At 39.6% G+C, this 18876-nt stretch overlaps 2 protein-coding genes across 2 annotated transcripts; both read left to right on the forward strand.

Moving 5' to 3' along the window:
• Positions 1–5451: 5451 nt before the first annotated feature.
• skor2 (SKI family transcriptional corepressor 2) lies at positions 5452–13558 on the forward strand. Its single transcript, XM_046375408.1, has 8 exons — positions 5452–7456; positions 8110–8173; positions 8920–8997; positions 11322–11387; positions 11521–11619; positions 11869–11936; positions 12916–12979; positions 13162–13558. Exons 1-7 carry the CDS (start codon positions 5477–5479, stop codon positions 12970–12972), a joined length of 2412 nt encoding a protein of 803 aa, XP_046231364.1. The 5' UTR covers positions 5452–5476; the 3' UTR covers positions 12973–12979; positions 13162–13558.
• Positions 13559–15500: 1942 nt separating this feature from the next.
• ier3ip1 (immediate early response 3 interacting protein 1) lies at positions 15501–17523 on the forward strand. Its single transcript, XM_046375225.1, has 3 exons — positions 15501–15661; positions 16050–16151; positions 16589–17523. The coding sequence occupies exons 1-3, from the start codon at positions 15571–15573 to the stop codon at positions 16642–16644; spliced, it is 249 nt and encodes an 82-aa protein (XP_046231181.1). The 5' UTR covers positions 15501–15570; the 3' UTR covers positions 16645–17523.
• Positions 17524–18876: the final 1353 nt, after the last annotated feature.

Here is an 18876-nt window from a genome sequence, read left to right on the forward strand (position 1 = left end):
TTCATGTTTTGGAGAAGAATTTAATGCTAAAAATGGAATCGATGCAGTGTGGTGATTCAGGCTTGCCTCAGTGCGTTTTGAAAAAAGGAGGTGATGCATTTCAATATGGTAATCACTCACCCGGGGCATGTTTCATTTATTGACAGATTTGATGTTAAAATGTCTCAAGCTCACTTAGTGTTGCAACTCTTCATTTATTATGTTTTGAGCCCCCCCCCTTCCCTTGTTTGACCCTTCGAGGTCACACAAGCAATTCTTTTTTTAAACGCATGATTAATTTCTCAGTAGGGCGACCGACCATTATATTATAGGAAAAAAAAGTGAAATGTATTCCAAAGGGGCTAATAGCGCTATTGTATTCCAATCAGCCTTTTCCTGCTTCACATGGTTTAGACATGCACCGCTTTTGATCAGAGAGATCTTTCTCACGTGTGTGTGGGGGGGAGGGGGGGTCCAAAAAATGTCTCTTTATGGGATTGAGATTTTATTAGTCATGTCAGTGTATCCGTAAACTTACTTCGATCATTTATTATTGAAACAATAATAAAAATAACATAGATCCACATGACACAAGGTTATAACTCTACAGCTAATTTCCAAATGTATTAAAATCTTAAAAAGAAAAGTTTGCGGCTGCTGACTTTTATCCACTAATCTTAACTGTTACTGTTGTACATAAAATGCCATAAAAGTTAAATGCTTGGAGCTTATCACTTAAATCTTTATAATGTTAGTAATATTTAGCGAGTTGAATTGTCTTGAAGCTATCTATCTGGTTTTTGGATACTGTTTTCCTCTCATCTTTCTCTTGTGACGTCACTCGTTTCAATAGCTGCGGCCCGTGCGTGGCTCGCGCCCGTGGCTCTCTTCGCAGCCGGTGTTCCCGCGTGGCATCCGTCCGCGAGACAAAAGCACGCGCGGTGACAACCTAAATTGGTTTGAAAAGCAGCAGATGGGGCTCTCGCTGTCTACTGTGTCGCACACACACGAGCTTGCACACGCACACGGACACGCACACACACACACACACACAGTTTTAAGACGGAGCTATAAAAGTGACCCTGTCATGTTTATCAAGATGCTATTGAGAAAAGATTGGGCGAGAATAAATTACAGCTCAATATCCACCAGCCTTTAACCAAACTGAGAAAACACAGATAAATTTAGTAAACTCTAAAAAACGCATGAAGCACTTCTTTTTCTCTCTTCATTTTCAGTGTTTTGTGGGTGAGATAATAACTCAGGTGAGTTTCCTGTTTGAGAATCTGTACAACATTTAAAGTTGAAGTTAAGACACCCTTAAATTAAGGGCTGATGTTGAAGTAGGACTCACTTCCACCAGTGTCTCTAAGCTCTTTTAAAGCTCACCAAAATACTCACAAATGTTCAAAAAAAAAGGGCACATTGAGGTAAAAATGCAGACCAATAAATTCTTAATTTTTATGTAACGCTGACAGTGCGACTGAAGTAAACATAAACCTTAGCTGGCTCGGTGCCTCCCCGTTTGTTTTGACCCCATAGTATTTATGTATTTAATCTTTAATCTTAATGCATATGCTTCAATCACAGCATTACAACATGCATCAGTTTCAGTTACAAGCTGCTGGTCCCGACACAAATACACCTTTGTTATGTTTTAGATGCATGCATTTGTATTGTGAAACTGGCACCCCAACAGAACAACCAATACAGGCGTAAAAGGCAATTCTTTGTGTTTATTTTCTTCATCCCAGACATGAAACATGGGCCACAGAAGAATCTGAAAACAACTTCATTAAGCTGTTTTAATTAACAAGGGCAATCAGTATTCAGGACACCAAGACACTGCATCCCAGTGCAGAGTTAGATGAGATCCTTTCTTGCATCCTTCAGCCATTTGCTGATAATTCTGAGGCAGTTAATATCTGGGTTATACACTTCATATTTAGGTCTGCGCCTTCATATCTGTAATTTGCCTGAGTATTTTTAGTGGAAGAAGTAATTGAGCAGCAGCAGGAGCAAAATATGCCTGGTTTAAGAGCTTGGAGCAGGGGTGTAGCAAGGAATTCCTGCCCCCCACCACCCCCCCAGAGAAAATACTGATCTGGACCCCTGCATTTCGTTCAATGAGATCTTGCGCTTTTTGTGCCTCTGTTACTTTTGACAGCATTGGGTGCTAGCTGTGAGCTTCTCTGACCCTCAGTTACAACAGAAGATACAGGCTACAGTAGACTAAGCTGTCCTTTATCTCTTTGGGGACAACCTGCACATGCATGGAGAGTCAAGTTTCGAAAAGCCTTCTCAGCACTCAATGCGGGAATCGGTTTGTACTGACAGGCATTACACTGATCCCCAGACTGCTTCCCTGTCTGGCTGCTGTCTCAGTCTTTACTTTTTTCTTTCTTTGGCCCCTATGGTCAGTCTAATATTTTACTCCACACTGTCTGTATTTAAAAGCTACACTTCAGATGCTAAGCTCCTCTGCTGGCTATGACTGCTGCCAGCATTTCTTTTATCAGTTTTGTTGATAGGCCTGATTAATTTGCAACTCAGGGCTGGGGATATCAAAAGTCACTCTTCTTTGTTATTTATTACGGGGTCTCCCAGACTGTTAAATGTCAAAGTTCCCCCTTTACTCACGTGCAGTCGACTAGCAGACACCCCACTGATGGCGACAGCTTTTACTGCAGTTATGACAGGTTGCAAAGCTGTGTACGGTGTTAAATTAATTTAAAATTAATATTAATTAAGTCACTAATGTAGCGAGTAAATGAGTCAATATGCTAATCTGAAATTCTAGGTTGAGTCTGCGGTATTTGTCACTATAACGTAGCAGACTGTTTGGAGTTTCTTCCTCAGGACTTCACGGGGTTGTTTTCTTGCACGCGCTAACGTGTGTGCACAGGGTTCGTGCTCGTGCGTCCCTCCGTCCCCCTGTGCTGTTGGTTTGACTTTTCCATTTGAAGTGGCACTGTGGCACTTAAAGAGACGGCATTTTAGCTGTTCCGTTTGGGGCAGCACAGCCCGTGAATGAGAGCAGGATTAAAGTGTGTGTGTGTGTGTGTGTGTGTGTTTGTGTATGTGTGAAAGTTTTACGCTTGTGTCCTTCCTGGATGGTGGGCTGAGCTCGCGCTACACGCCAATCAAATGCAAGGCAGGTCCGTGGTCGAGAGAGCCAGAGACAGAGAGAGAGAGAGGGAGAGAGAGAGGGAGAGAGAGAGAGCGGCGGATTAGGACGGCGCGTGTTGTCTCTGAAAAGCGGAATAAAACCGGCGCGAGCGTCGCAGTTTACTCACATCTCACGAGCGGCTCACTTGACAGCTGGAAACGAAAGCCGGTACCGAGCCCATGTGTCTTCCGGATACAATTCAGTGAAATCGGTTAGTTTGCGTGTTATAAAAAAATGAGTTTTTTAGAGCTGTGTAGGATAAAGCGACTTCTCCCGTGACGGGGATATTTTTTTTGTTGTTGTTGTTGTTGACGCCGTCACCGTTTTGGGATTATTCGCTGGAGTCGGAGGTAAGGACTGCTCGTTCATGTCTGCTGTAAAACTGGCTCAAATGTCGATAAAGATGCAGCCAACCTACTTAACTAAAACTGTGTGGGACAGAAACCAGTCTTCAAAAACCATGTTAAAGACGAAAACGCTTGAAAAGATGCGTGGGAACAGCCCACATTCCGTTTGAGTAACTATAACTTAGAAATACTGTAGGCTAGCATGTACATTATATTATTATTATTATTGTTGTTGTTATTATTATTATTATATTTACCACACAAAGGACCTCTACCCTTTAGTCCTTTTTTAATGTTCCCGAAAGTTAAACGAGATATTTGACTAAACTGGCGACTTGCTAGTTTAATAAAAACCATCTTTACTTCCCCAGAAATTTGAACTTGGGCTCAACTGAATTATTAAAATTTAATAGTTCGATATATTATACAGTTCGAAGCCTCTGACCTCTGGAGTTTGCGTTGTTTGCGTTGTGATATATCAGTTTGTTCTTCGGCCCACGCAATACCTCACAATAAACTTCGTTCATGTTGCGCTGTTGTTCCGATTCAGAACTCGGCTGTCTGCTCAAAATAACAACCTTCTAATTCTGTATTGAGTTTTGCCTATGTGGCAATGTTTACCTGAGTATAATGTGTAAATAATTGGTTATAAATGTACGGGGAATTTATTTGTTAAACATTTCTGGGGGGAAAAAACAAACTTTTTTAGTAATTATTTATGTGTTTTTGCTCTTAAAAGCTATTACAAATATAATGCATAAAAAGATGTTTTATTTTGGCCTACTGTAGGTGAAATGGGAATTTCTGAAATGTAAATTTCCTTGTGAAATATTAAGCCCATTTTCAAATAATGTCACATGTTCACCATTAAACAGACAATTAAATAAAACAAAAACATGTTTTTCTGTGAAGTAAACAAATGTGCTTTGCATCTTCAAAACCTTCCGTTGTAATTTGTTGAAATCATTGCACGATAAATTTTGCTGTCTCTCCGGACATGAAAATTTACAGTTAGAGGCTACCTCCCCTTTACATTAAATTGTGTGCCAAATTCATGGCAATGCTTTTGAAAATACTTGTATGTAAATAGAAATACTTTTTGAAGGAATCCAGTATTTCAGTGCCTCAGCCAACTTTCATTTTGGGAGATGAGATTTCCATCCTTCTTAGTTCCTAAAACTGTACTTTCATGGTTGCCAAAAAATGCCACATTTATGTGTGTCTTTTTTTGTGGATGAACTGTTTACAGTGGATATTTTATAAGTCCAAATGTATTACTGTCACTATTGTAATTATTTCAGAAGAGTGTATTATCATCCTTTTCAAACATTTCTTCACTGTTTACACACAGGCCAACACACTATCACTTTAGAGTTACAAATATAGAGCTCTAAAATGTTACATTATTTTTTGTAAAAAAAAAAAAAAAAAAAAAGAAAGAAAAAAGAAAGTTAAATTACTGATGTTTCTGGTATAATATAACTTTTTGCTGTCAACTGTTTGGTTCACTTGGTGTGAACAATTATAACTCCGTGTGTAGTTTTTACTGTGCCATCAATATTTTTTTAAGAATAAGCTGGTTTAATTCCATTTTATTTTATGTTACTGTTGCAGTGATGATGAATTTTCAAATTGAGTGATTTTTTCTTTTTGATTCTTGTCTATAAATTGCGATTCAAAAAATGTAATTCAAATGCATTTAATTTAAAGTATTGAATTTAAAATAATGCTTTTTATTCTTTCATTTTGTCTGACAAATTATATACATTGTCAAAGCATTTCTGGGCACAAATATGTGTTGGAATTGGTGTAGATCTAAAATAGATAGCTAATGCCGTTTAATCACCATTCCAAACTGTGTAATACAGAGAGAAAGGGCATGTGTGTGAATTTGAAGGATTTTTTTACGATTATAAAATCAACACTTTTTTTCCCCCCTTCTTTTCATGCAGGTTATTCTGCAAACACTTTTCCTCCAAGTATGGACAAAACCCATCTTTCAAGCCCTAGTGAAATCATAATGACAAGCTCAACCGGCCCCTACCAGCAGGAACCCCTTACTCCACCCAGACCTACCCATCTCCACTCTTCATCCTCTTCACTATCTTCCCCTTCTCCGTCCTCTTCCTCCTCACCCCTCAAGCCCAACCAGGTTGGCCAGGTCATCCTCTACGGTGTTCCTATTGTATCGCTGGTCATTGATAACACTGAGAGACTTTGCCTGGCACAGATTTCCAACACACTCTTAAAGAACTACAGTTACAATGAGATTCATAATCGTCGTGTGGCGCTCGGCATCACCTGTGTCCAGTGCACCCCGGTTCAGTTGGAGATTCTTCGTCGAGCTGGTGCCATGCCCATCTCATCACGCCGCTGTGGCATGATCACCAAGCGTGAAGCCGAGCGCCTCTGCAAGTCCTTTTTGGGAGAGAACTCCCCGCCCAAACTGCCCGATAACTTTGCCTTTGATGTGACACATGAGTGCGCCTGGGGTTGCCGTGGTAACTTCATCCCGGCACGATACAACAGCTCGAGGGCCAAATGCATCAAGTGTTCCTTCTGCAACATGTACTTCTCCCCAAATAAGTTTATTTTTCATTCACACCGCACTCCAGATGCCAAGTACACCCAGCCCGATGCTGCCAACTTTAACTCCTGGCGACGACACCTTAAACTAAGTGACAAGCACCCAGCTAATGAGTTAATTTATGCATGGGAAGATGTTAAAGCTATGTTCAATGGAGGCAGCCGAAAGAGAGCGCTGCCCTCTTCAGCTCAATGTTCCTCCATGGGTTCAATGAAGACTCTCCCAGGTTCGGTGGTGCCTCACATGATGGGACCTGATCTGGCTGCTCAGAAGAGAGCTCGATATGAAGATGAGGATGACCTGGATGGAGGAAGTCTCTCGCCTCGTAAGACACCTCGTAGTTACCCTGTCATCCCTGTCCCGAGCAAAGGCTTCGGCATGCTGCAGAAGTTCCCTCCCGCGTCGCTCTTCCCCTCGCCTTACCCCTTCCCAGCATTTGGTCTCTGCCAGCAGAAAAAGGATGACAGTGATGTTTCAGGTGGGCAGAAAGGAGCAGGATTGTCTGGTCTCTTATGGCCTGGGCGTAAAGACACTTTCTATCCTCCTTTCTGTATGTTTTGGCCACCACGAGCAGCAGGAGGAATACCTGTCCCCACCTACCTCCAGCCTCAGCCCAGTGCCCTCTCCTCTCTTGCAGACAACCCCTCTCTCAGGCAGGCCTTTTTGGATCTCTCAGACCCCAGTGAGCCTGTAGGGAATGGAAATGGTGTTAGTGCAACCATGGCCCCTGGCGGTGGCACTACCACACCCAGATCTGGGCTGTTTGACCCAGAGTGCACAACAGTAACCCCTGACCTTCGCCCTGTGACTTCAGAGGGCTGGCTCAAAGTCTTGGACACTCCAACTCTCCAAACCAGAAAGCCGAGCTACGGCTCAGCCTTCCGCCCCGTTATTAAGGATGCCGAGAGCATTGCCAAGCTCCACAGCAACGGTGGAGGCATCTCTGGAGCAACAGATGAGGACTTTGGGGTCGTGGTGGCCAGATCAGATCGTCACCAGCGGCTGTCGCCCAGCAGCAGCTGTAGTTACGGCAGTGAAAGTGGAGGCGACGGAGAGGTGGAGGGAGAGGAGGGTGAGGAGGAAGGAGAGGTGGATGTGGAGTCGTCGAAGCAGGAGGACGAGGAGGAGGAAGCCAGCTTTACAAACAGGCCGTCACAGACTCACACCAACCTGTACCTCTCTGCACTGAGCGACAGTCCCGGAGAGGGGAGGGGGAAGGAGAGAGGGAGTGGCACTGTGTATCCCAGCACCTCCCCTCCCTCCTCCTCGGACCTCATCCCGCAGGCGTCCCCAGGCCTGCCTGCCTCCCCTCCTGCCAGCCTGCCTCTCTCCAGCTCCACCCCACCTCACCGAGAGGACCCAGCTTACAAAAACGTAAATATCCCCCCAGGCCACTTTAGCTAATTATTATTTAAATGGTGCAGCAGTCAGGCAGTGATGTGATCTGCATAAGCAGATTGATAGGCTGGTTTCTCCCTGTAGAAATTGAAACAGTCACCCCACTCTGATCCTGGCTAATAGGCCCAGGTGTGGCTTGTTTAATGGCCACGGTGTGTTTGTTCTCCCTCTGTCACCCCAGCCTGTTAGGGCAACTCTAATCTTTAACCTGTCGACTCCCACATTAACCAGGTTTCCGACAGAGCGGAGCAGGAGGGGGCGAGGGAGGGAGAGTTATGTTAGGCATTTTTAAACCATAACAACCCAAATCATTCATTCAGAAAAAAAAGCTTCAATCATATTGTCTGCTCTGACTTTCATCATAAGAAATTAATGTCAGTATTGGCTCATTAAAAGTAGAGAGACAACCAGGAAGTTTTATTTACCATGTAATGACCTAAATTTTGCATGAAAAAAATGCAGGTCATTGAAATAAATAAGGCAATCCACATTGAAAAAACATCACATAAAAGAATCAAAATCAAACAAACATTACTCTGTCTCAGCAGACTTATGTTCTTTTGTGATCTGATTCAAATACACAATGTACAACGTGTATGAGATTCTAACCAGATGTTTGTTGTCTCCAGGTTCACAAAAATAGAGATGAAGGACTACCTGCATACGCAACCAAAGACAACTCCAGCATTTCTGGTGAGCACAGATATGTTTTGCTTTTAAGTGATAGATTAAAGGATATATATAAAAAGTTTGATAACAGAAATTGGTTAAGACGATGCTGTTTCTTGTATCAAGTATAATAAATATATAATATCAATAATATATAAATAATAATAATGATAAAATATCATATCAGTTTTGTGAAATTCACCTTTTTTAAAATTGAGAATACTTAATGCTGAAAAGTTCAAAAACATTATAAACTAACAAGCATTTGCAAAATCAAGCTATAGTTTGTTTTTCATATATAATCGACCAAAATCACTTTGCTTGCACCGGTTGCTTGATGCTTCATCTTTCACCCTGCAGTTGTTTTACTATGTCTTGGTCTCATCAAATGTTTGAGCATGTTTTTACACCATTTCATCAAATAGCATTACACAACCTATTTCAGCAAACTGTTACACACTATCTGTTTCATCAGACGTCTGACTCAGTTGTATTATAGAGTCTTTGTTTCATTTAGTGTCTGAGTGAGTGGTTTTATAGTGTCTCCGTGTCCCTGCGAGGCTCATATTCCTGTGACGTTTCATTTGCTCCTCTCATCTCCCACTCTGACCCTTTCGCTGAAGAAAATGTCTCACGAACACACACATACACACAAAGGACACACACCATGCGCACACTTAGTTATCTCCATGTGTCCGGATAACCAGCTCAACCAATGGGCCTTACTGAAACTCACTTCCTGCCTGTCTCTCTGTCTCATTTTCTCTCAGATGAAAACAAAGAGCAGAGTAGTTTCTTTGTACCCGAGAGTGAGACCTCAGCACCGGACTACTGGAGGGAAAGCTCAGGTACAAATACACACTTATGTTTTTGTGGTTTTGGAGTGGCTGCAGGCAGTAAAGTACAACTTAATCAATGAAGATAAGACAGCAGATTTTTAAAATGGCATGTTAGGTTCTCCCAAGAGTGTGATTATTAGGACAGCAAGATTAATTTCTGCATGCGGTTTTACATGATCAAACATCAGGATTTGCATTAGGAGATAAAATGAAAACGCAGTCAATACATGCAGAGTCCGAATTTAGCTGTAAATGGATGTAAACAAATTAGAACTACAATCTCTAATAACTAATCTGCAGAGCAGGAATATAATTTATTTGCGGACTGACATTAAAGGAGTTATAAATATTGAAAGGTGAATCAAATTAACACATCATTTTATATATTTTTTAAATTACATAATGGCTTCAGAAGCTACAGTTGGTCTTCCTTGCTATAATACAGCACAAACAGTGTGGATGAAAAGGCACCATGTAAAAATTTCCAAACATAAAACAAATATTGTTGAGTTTAAAAAAAAAAAAAAGAAGTTTTGTTTGGTAAAGAATATGACTATATACATAAGTCACAATGGCATTTCTTCTCAGCTCCTCAGTCTTCAGCTTCATCCACCTGTATATCCTCCACCTTTCAGGCCGTGAGTTAAGGGACTCAGAAAATACACAGAGAGAAGAAACAGCATTGCAAAGCTGCCTTTGCTGTCGCTCTGCCGCGGCTGCTCTCTTTAGCGCCGTTGACGCCAAGGCTGTTACTCTTAGGGGGGCCGTTATAGTTCAACAAGAAAACATCAGCTCAGAGATAAGCAGCCACGCTAGCAATCTCCATCCTAGACCCATATCAACACCGACATAATTGTCTTTTTTTTCCCTTTCCTCAGCGCAAAAAACCCTTTCCCGTTTGAAAAAGATCACAGCTTATTGCCTTTTTATATCTGTCAGGAAGACATTAAAAGTGCTTTATGACATCTGTGCCAACATTTATATCTACCCCCCCACTCCCTCAACCCCCACATACACACACCGTAATGATCCCTGCGCATAATGTATAATGTATTTCGAAAAATTACACGAAACAAATTAAATGAGACCACCTTTCCCCTGATTGCCAAACGTCTCCCTGGGCGGTGGGAAGCTCTACGTGATTAGAAGGCCTGATTCCTCCGAGTCCCACCACCCCCCCTCCACTGTCTTTAAACTCTCCCTCTGTTTCTAGGGAGAAAAAATAATCTAATTTTCCATTTATGTAATGCAAACCGCCTTGGCTTTGACTATTCACGGTTAATTGACTGTCAAACGAGGTTGTTATCCTCGGGCACTGTCTGCAAATTTGCTTGTCAAATGAGACAGAGAGAGGAGAGGAAAGGAGAGAGAGAGGAGGAGAGAGAAGAGGAGAGCTCTCTCTGCTCCAGATGAGAGAGAGTGAGAGAAAGAGAGCAGCACTGGGAGGCTTAAGGAGCCAGGATGTGAAATGACTGGAGGAGAATATACATATCGAGTTTGCTGGATCGCTTCATTTAAGGCGCATAATGCCTCATTGTCACATTTCAGATGTTAGCGCAAACACGTTCATACTCACAGAACAATACAGAAAGTTTCAAAGTGGTAAATTTGATGTTTGTTTAAAAAAAAAAGAAGAAGAAGAAGAGGAAGATGGTGAAATGTTAAAGCAACAAGTAGATTCCAGATTTTTCCAGCAGTAACATCATATGAAATGCTGCACAAGTGTGATAACGCATAGTTTTACAAGTGGTCTATCCTCATGCATTACATTCAGCTGTTCAAAATAACATTACTGACATTACATTTAGAGCACAGTAACCTATGAGCTTGCCATTTTTGAGGAAAATTTGTGGAATGACTGCAAAATTCAATTCATTTACTCTAATTTCCGAACAACAGTAGTGTTCTTTTATTCTCTTATTAAAAAAAGAAAAACAACACTGTCTGACAGCAAGAAGAGACTAAAGATGTCAGGAGATGAGTGACATAAACATCTTCATCGTGCTGTCGAATTTTTACCACAAACTTACACTGACACCTAGAGGCCAGTGAGTGAATTATAACTCCAGTAAAGCCTTACTGGGCTGAGGTGATGGAGAAGAGTTTACACTCTTAATTCAAACATGAACAGAGGATACCTAAAGATACAGTCAGGACTGATGGAAAATCAGTCCATGACAACAGTTTGATTTGGCTATGTGTGGCATATGACATGCAGCGTCTTATGTCGTGGCAGTATAGAGTGGAACAGCAACTACTCCCTATGCCAAATGTGAGTGATCTACTTTAACTCTGTTCGACATTAAGTGTGGCATATCTCTATGTGTTTCCAGGTGATCAAAGTCATGGTGCTGCCTCTCCTGTGTCTCTAAAGAAAGATGTTGAGAACATGGAGAAAGGTAAAGATTGTCCATATGAATCACACAAGTTGTAGGTAAACATTCTCCATACATCATGGAAGATGTATTTTACCACTTTTATTTCTAACAGACGATTGTTTTTTTTTTTTTATCTGTGTTTGCTCTTCTGCAGAGGAGCTCCAGAAGGTTCTGTTGGAGCAGATTGACTTCAGGAGGAGACTGGAGCAAGAGTTTCACGCTCTGAAGGGCACCTCACCATTTCCCGTCTTCCGTAAGTCATTTTGTTCCCTCACTTCGTTTCCCTTTTTCATACTCTGAAGGGCAACTTCTCCTTCTCTGTCTTCAAGTTCTTTTCTATTTTCTCCCCTGCGCCCCCCACCCCCCACCCCTCCCCCTCTCTCTCCTACCTTTCTGTTTCCCATGTTTTTCTAAGTCTTCACCTGCTGCCTTTTATAACTGTACTCAATCAGGTGCTCCAATGATAACTCAAACTAATCACAGATTTTTATGCTAATTTCAGATAATTTCCAAGACCAGATGAAACGAGAGCTCGCCTACAGAGAAGAGATGGTTCAACAGTTACAGATGGTAAGACTACTAATGATGCAATCAGTGCAAAACACTGATGGAAAATAAATATAATTTCTCTGCCTTTAACTGACAAATGAAATATCTTTTTAGAGATTCATGAATTTAAAAAGCCTCATCGCTCGCTTTGAAACACAGTCTTGGTAATGTTTTTTGGGAAGGTATATAATTAAGGCTAATTACACAGCAAATCTCTATAAAATATAGTTACACAGTTTGAATAGGAAAAGGAGAAATAGGAGACGCAGGAGAAAACATGATACCTCGTTTACATCCAACTGTCGACATAAATAATCCTAAACCACGATTTAAAATTAAAACAAAAATAAAATGCAGAATAAATAAAGCTCTCAATCAGACAGGATAGGACACTTGTGCTGTTGCTTATTTGTCCATCAAAAAACAGAGATAATCATCTAGTTTGTCTTTCACGGGTGAGTAGTTCCTCTGCAGTCGTCTTTTGATTGTTTCCGTCCACATCAATCACCCAAGCAGCTGGCAAACAGGCTGACAGACTGTTTGTCTTTGCTTTCTGACACATACAGCAACTGTACATGCTTGCATGCACATGATCGCAAATACTGCACAAACACCAAAACGCACGCCGGCGCACGCATTTGAGCTCATTTATGAGCACGTGCACACTGAAATGCACGCATAAAATGTTAAAAATTGATAAATGCGTCTGGAACCACAAGATGGATCTGTCTGGAAATAATGACACATTAATTATATACAGACATTCAAATGAAAATTTCAGATTCATGTCGCTGCAAGATATTTTAAAACTGATTGAATATCACACCTAAACTTTCTATGTCTTACCCAGATTTTTTTAATTTCCCTTTTTTAACTGTGATGTAACTGTGCTGCACTGTAATGCACTGCATATAAAAAAAACAGAACTGCAGTATGTGTACACATCTGCTTGTCTTTAGGTTTAATCGCTAACTTTCATCTCAATCCTTTTTTTTTTCAGATTCCCTACGCAAACATCATCAGAAAAGAAAAGATCAGCTCTCATCTCAACAAGTAGCTATAAGGTGACTATTTTTTTAAATGAATGATAATTCATTAATGCAAATTAATTTCACTTCAGCGCAAGTTTCACTGGGTAAACTTTGACAGACTGTAAGAGACTTTAAGCATCAAGACCTACCAGTCTTGACACTAAACCAAAACACTACACTAATCTTGGTATTTTATTCATTTATTGTCTTCACAGGCTGAGTCAACAAATCCCACATAAGAGGAAGAAGCTGCCTGTATTTCTGTGAAAATAAATGAATAAGTAGCAGTCACCCAAAATCCGACAGAGACGTATTGGAGAGAGCGACACAAACAGAAAGGAAAAATGACTCCATATAATATAATATACAATAGACATTTCTTACATTTCCATGGGACAGCATTGTTTCTGCCTCTGCAGTACATTTTTTGTTTAGTTCTGTACTGAAACCTTGTGTGGTCAGAACACGTTTGGACCATATCGTACTGCTGTGGGTGAGCATGCTGGAAACTGACTGGACTGAAAAGGGCCCAAAATGGTGACATCAGGGGAAACAGAATGGCTCCTGCTCCTTCATCATTGCCCATTGCACTGGCAGTCAGACTCAAAGCTTTACCTAACCAGGACCAAAGCACACACACACACACACAACCTTTTTTTGTATTTATTTGTGAATTTTAAGGCTGTTTAACCAGGAACGCAGTCATATTGTTCTGAACTTTTCCAAGCTCGTCAAAAGATTAGTGGACAGAGTGACAACTCTGACTGCTGCTGGCCCAACTGTACATACACCAAACTGTGGATGAGGATGGACTTCACACTAAGACTGTTCATGTTTTTATCACTGATCAACATGTTCAGTTGTGCTTATTGGCCAGACTTCCCTGTGAACACAAATTATCGACATGGTCAGGGTTGGTCATTGCTGAACAGGTAAAATTGTTGGTGGTGACCTGTTACAGCCAGTCTGTTAGATGTCTCAGACTTAATTATGCCAGATGAAGAACAAAATAAAGGGGAAAAAATTTATGAAGTATTGGTATTTTGGGTTTTAAACCTAAAGATGCATTTAGATCAGTATTAATACGGAAGGGTAAAAAAAAAAAAATTAAGTAAGTAAAAGTATTTGGGAGTGATTACTCTGAATGTATCCCCCCCAGTATTATGATAAATACAAATGCATTTTTCATCATCTCTTGTGCTGTTAATTTCTGAGCCTATTATCTAACAGGCAAAGAACTGTTTGCTCAAGAGCACCCTGAAGGTACTTTTTTACCCTCCACCCAACTTTTCTAACCATCAACCTACAGGCTCCACTTGCACCCAGCTGTGAAGGTAGCATTGTCGTCATCAGCTAAATGTGTTTATGGTGTCATCAGATTGAATACACATTTAAAGGCCAATTCCGTGTACTTGTTTGCTCTTGAAATGAATGTCCAGGCCATGAGGAGCAAAAGACTGAAGTTTTTCAGTGTTGTATATCTACCTGTAAATGATCTCACCTGACTGTATAAAATGTTATATGTAAAAATACTGAACCTCACAGTCAGTATATATGTGTTTGTTTGTTTATTTATTTATTTATTTAAGTACCAGGGCCTGAGACCCTGACTGTGAAAATATTATTTATTCTGATGTTAAATGAAAAAGAACAAAGACGTGATGGCGATGGTGCAGAAAGTGTATGTGTTTGTCAAAAAGAATAAAAAAGAGAAGTCACACACCTTGTTTATAGAATGAAATGAATGAATGGATAAAGTTGTCATTTACTGAGAGAAATGTTATCATTATAAACTGTTAATGCAAATGTATTTAAATATGTTCTTGTAGTTTCTCTACTATTTATGTGTAAATTAAAAGTCTATACAATAACCAGAATGTGGTTTCATGCTTAGGCCTTCTTGCAGTTTATGAAAATCCTTTGAACTCTTGAAACCAAAAGTGGATGGACAACCTTACGTTAGCTGAGTAAAATACATGTCTCGGTTGCTTCTGATAGCAAAGGCCATGAATAAGTCTCAAAAGACAAAAAAAAATAACAACAGTGGTCATTAGTGATATAATTTTTTCCACTTTCAAAACAGATAACAAAAGTGAATGAGAGACAGGACAGCTCAGTGAAATCCTAAATTTACAAGGTGGAAGAATAATACAAAACAGATTAATTGGTAAAATAAAATAAAATACACATAGTACTTGTCAACTAAATAAAGGAACGTAAGAGATAGGCTATCATGAACGGAAGCCCAGGTCAGCTGATAATTAAAAATAATTATTTTTATTTTATTTTATTTTCAATATTGCAATTGTTCTCTTTTGGTTTTTTTCTCGTTTCAGACTAAGGTAATTTAAAAGGTGGGGGGTGACCCACAATGTGTAAATGTAACCATATTCCCGCATAACTACAATTCTTAGTAAGTAAATAAACAAACAAATAAAGAAATAAAAGATCCCTCGTTTCATTTCGATGTTTATAACATCAGAGCGCCCACACAAAACCACTACGTCCCTCACTTCTGTTGCACGACCTCCGCTGCCTGTTTACGGCAGAAGCTGCTCTAGTGCTGACCGAAGAAGAAGAAGAAGTAGAAGAGGGAGAGAGGAGGAGGAGAAGAAGTTGCCAGCATGGCGTTTACGTTGTACTCTCTCATCCAGACCGCTATTTTGTGCACTAATGCAATCGCTGTTTTACATGAAGAGAGGTTTCTCAGCAAGAGTAAGTACTCTGACCTGTTTTATACAGCGTGCATCATACGTATAATTCAAAAAACGCTGTGTAACAAACATGAAGCAGCTAGCCAGCGGTAGATGTGTAATGTGACTACACTATTAGCTACCTGTGTACTACACTGAATACTGTATAGTCTCACATTGATATTTTTAGGCGTATGAATGAAGTTCCTTCGTTAGATAGAAATGGGCAATCTGGAATAAGATGATTTTTCCAATCCTGGAGATATTTAAGGGAAATTAAGGGGAATACTGGATGTTAAAAGGTTGAAAATACAAACACATAAGCAGTGTTTTCTTTCCTGTCAGCGACGTCTTGTCTATATGTGTATCCTCTTATATATTTTTCCCATCCTGTTTCTTCTTGTCTCCAGTCGGCTGGGGCGTTGACCAGGGCGTTGGAGGGTTTGGGGATGACCCAGGAGTGAAAGCCCAGATCCTCAATCTCATCCGCTCAGTCCGGACTGTCATGAGAGGTTAGAAAGACTAAGAAAGATTATGTCCTAGAAAAAATTAAAATCGATCCAGTCAAGGTTTTGAGTAAGTGTCATATTTAGCAGTGCTGGGTATCCTTTAAAATGATGATAATGAATGCCAGAGTTTTTGGTACATAGATCAAAACAGTACTTTTTTTTACTCTATACCTCACAGTTTTGTGTAACAAAACTAACCAAACTTCTCACACGCATCAACCAACCACACAAGAACTTTATCATAAATGAAATAATTTGAAATCAGCAAAAATGTAATCATAGAATGAGATCTCACCAAAATGTCTGTACCTGGCCGTTTTTGATTATTTGATTATTTTGGGCCATAGACATGTTGTGCTTCATACTCAAAACATCTGCTATTTAGAAGTTGAGGATTTTGTAATTTACTCCGTGTTTCTTTCCTTTTTTTGTTTTCACAGTCCCATTAATAATAGTGAATTCAGCCTGCATTGTCCTGTTGTTAGTGTTTGGTTGACAGCAGCACACCGAGTGCCAAAATGAAGCCGGAGGACCAGAAATGTGCCAAGGAACAACCGCAAATACACACACACACACACACACACACACACCCTGAAACAGGACATCCAGAGGGTGGAAAAGTTTTTCATGCGGCTGACATGGAAATAGTAAAGTATACAAATAAACCTGCAGAGGTTCACATCCAATAACAGTCACCCTGCCCAAAAAATATGACTGTGGTGGGCATCTTAACCTTCTTATCAGTGTGACACCAAAAGGATGAAACAAAAATTATTGCGAAATTTTAATGCCACACTAAATGAAGACTCGTCATCCAAACGTTTCAGTGTTTGTCCACACTTACATGATATCATATTTGGGAGACTGTTTTGATGGTTTTATGATATTTGTCGTATGTTGTCTCATGTCACAAATGAGAAACCTGTTAGAGATGCGCTATCAGCAGTAAGACTGGGAAATATGTAACTATTTATTATTTGTTATTGCATTTCCAGGGCTATAGCTTTGATAGTTTTTCTTTTTTTATTTGAGGTTCAGAAATTTTTGAATGTTACACAAATTGTTTTTTTATGGCATCCTCCAATTTGTATTTTAGACAGCATTGTGTATTGTTGTGGCCTAAAATGTAAAAGGGTTTAGTCTTTCACCACTCGCTTCTGTTTAATTGCTAAAATTAAAAAAAAAAGTTGACTCCTCATAACAGTGCAGAGTAATGTGATGGGCAACATCTTGTCTTCTCTACCAAATTCTGAACTTTAAGCCTTGTTAGCTGAATTTACACATCGATACTGTCTCAGTGCCATAAACATCGTTAGAGTGATACTGAGATGTTTTTCTTTTATTCTTGAAATAAATTTGAGTCATTTTAGTGACATTTTGCTTTCTTCGTCTTCTTTTATTTACAAGTGCAGAGAAAAAGTGGATAAGAATTTCTGCATTTTTCCATTTAAATTGGTAACTACTTTGATTGCAAAAATATTGACTTATTTCTCTGGACTGTTTGTCCATCTATCTCTGCTCCACTTCAGTAATAATCCCCATATGTTGTGAATTATTGGCGCTTCCTCCCCTGCTAAGCTCCACAAACATTTTTATTAACACTGCTGTAGTTTTCATTCTAAATAGTTGGGGGGAGGGAGTGAAAGCATAAAGGGGATCTGCTGGAATTAAAAGCATATGTTTATCAGGGAGATTTGTACAGTAAAGCCACTTTGATCTGTGATTAGTCAGAGTTTAGCTGTGGGTTCGCAGTAAATTCTGTAAGCGATCACAGGCGACTACTTGAATTATATATCAGCACTTCACAGGTCGAAATGTGTGGTGTCTGCGCTCCGAAGAATAAATCACAAGAATGTGTTTTGACAGGTTAGTTTCTGTCATTCATTATTCATTGTAATTGCTAAGATGTGCAATTTTTAGTTCATTTTGAATGAATTAAATGTGAAATCTTGACATCAAATCTGTTCTTTGAACTGGTATATACAGTAACAGTAATGTAAACAGTCTACAGAAAAGAAAAAAATCTATTTTAAACTTGGGATTAATGGTTTGAGACTTTACACCCTCAAAGTTTGTCCATTGCAACAATATAAATTCAATAGCTGCTACTTAAAATGTAGGGCTAATACTCGAGTTGAAAAGAAAAAGAAACAATTTACTTTTTATTTTATTTATTAACAAATAATATAACAATAATTGATTCCCCCCATGTAACCAAAATGTAACAGGTTTGTACCCAACAAAAGCAAGGACCAGTGAAAGCCCCCAAAACAGAGCAATATCCACAAATAGGTTATATGAAAAAAAAAAACAAAACGAAACAGACAAACAAAATAACCTACTACATTAAAGCAAATGGTGTTATAATAGGAATGAATTTAAAAATTGGTACTGATTTAGATATATTTTGTCTGGACAACAGATTTAACAAAGTGAGATTACCATAGATCTCAAACATCATGTTTTTCACAGTTAAAAGCTGCACAATATTTATGCAAAAACAAAAAAAAAACTGAAAACCCAAAAACAACACTGGGAAAAAAGTGTTATTTGCTGGAGGTATATGAAAGAGGATTTGATCAGTGTTGTCTGGCATCATGCAGAGAGAAGGTTATTATCGCTTTGATAATACCTCCTATATTAAATCTATCCGAATGCCCTCAAAGATCTACTAATGCAATACATCTGCTAGTTGTTAGTGGAATGAGGCACATATGTTTTTCTTTTT

Source organism: Scatophagus argus, chromosome 20 (genome assembly GCF_020382885.2).
Source record: "Scatophagus argus isolate fScaArg1 chromosome 20, fScaArg1.pri, whole genome shotgun sequence".
In the NCBI taxonomy this organism is placed as follows: domain Eukaryota; kingdom Metazoa; phylum Chordata; class Actinopteri; family Scatophagidae; genus Scatophagus; species Scatophagus argus.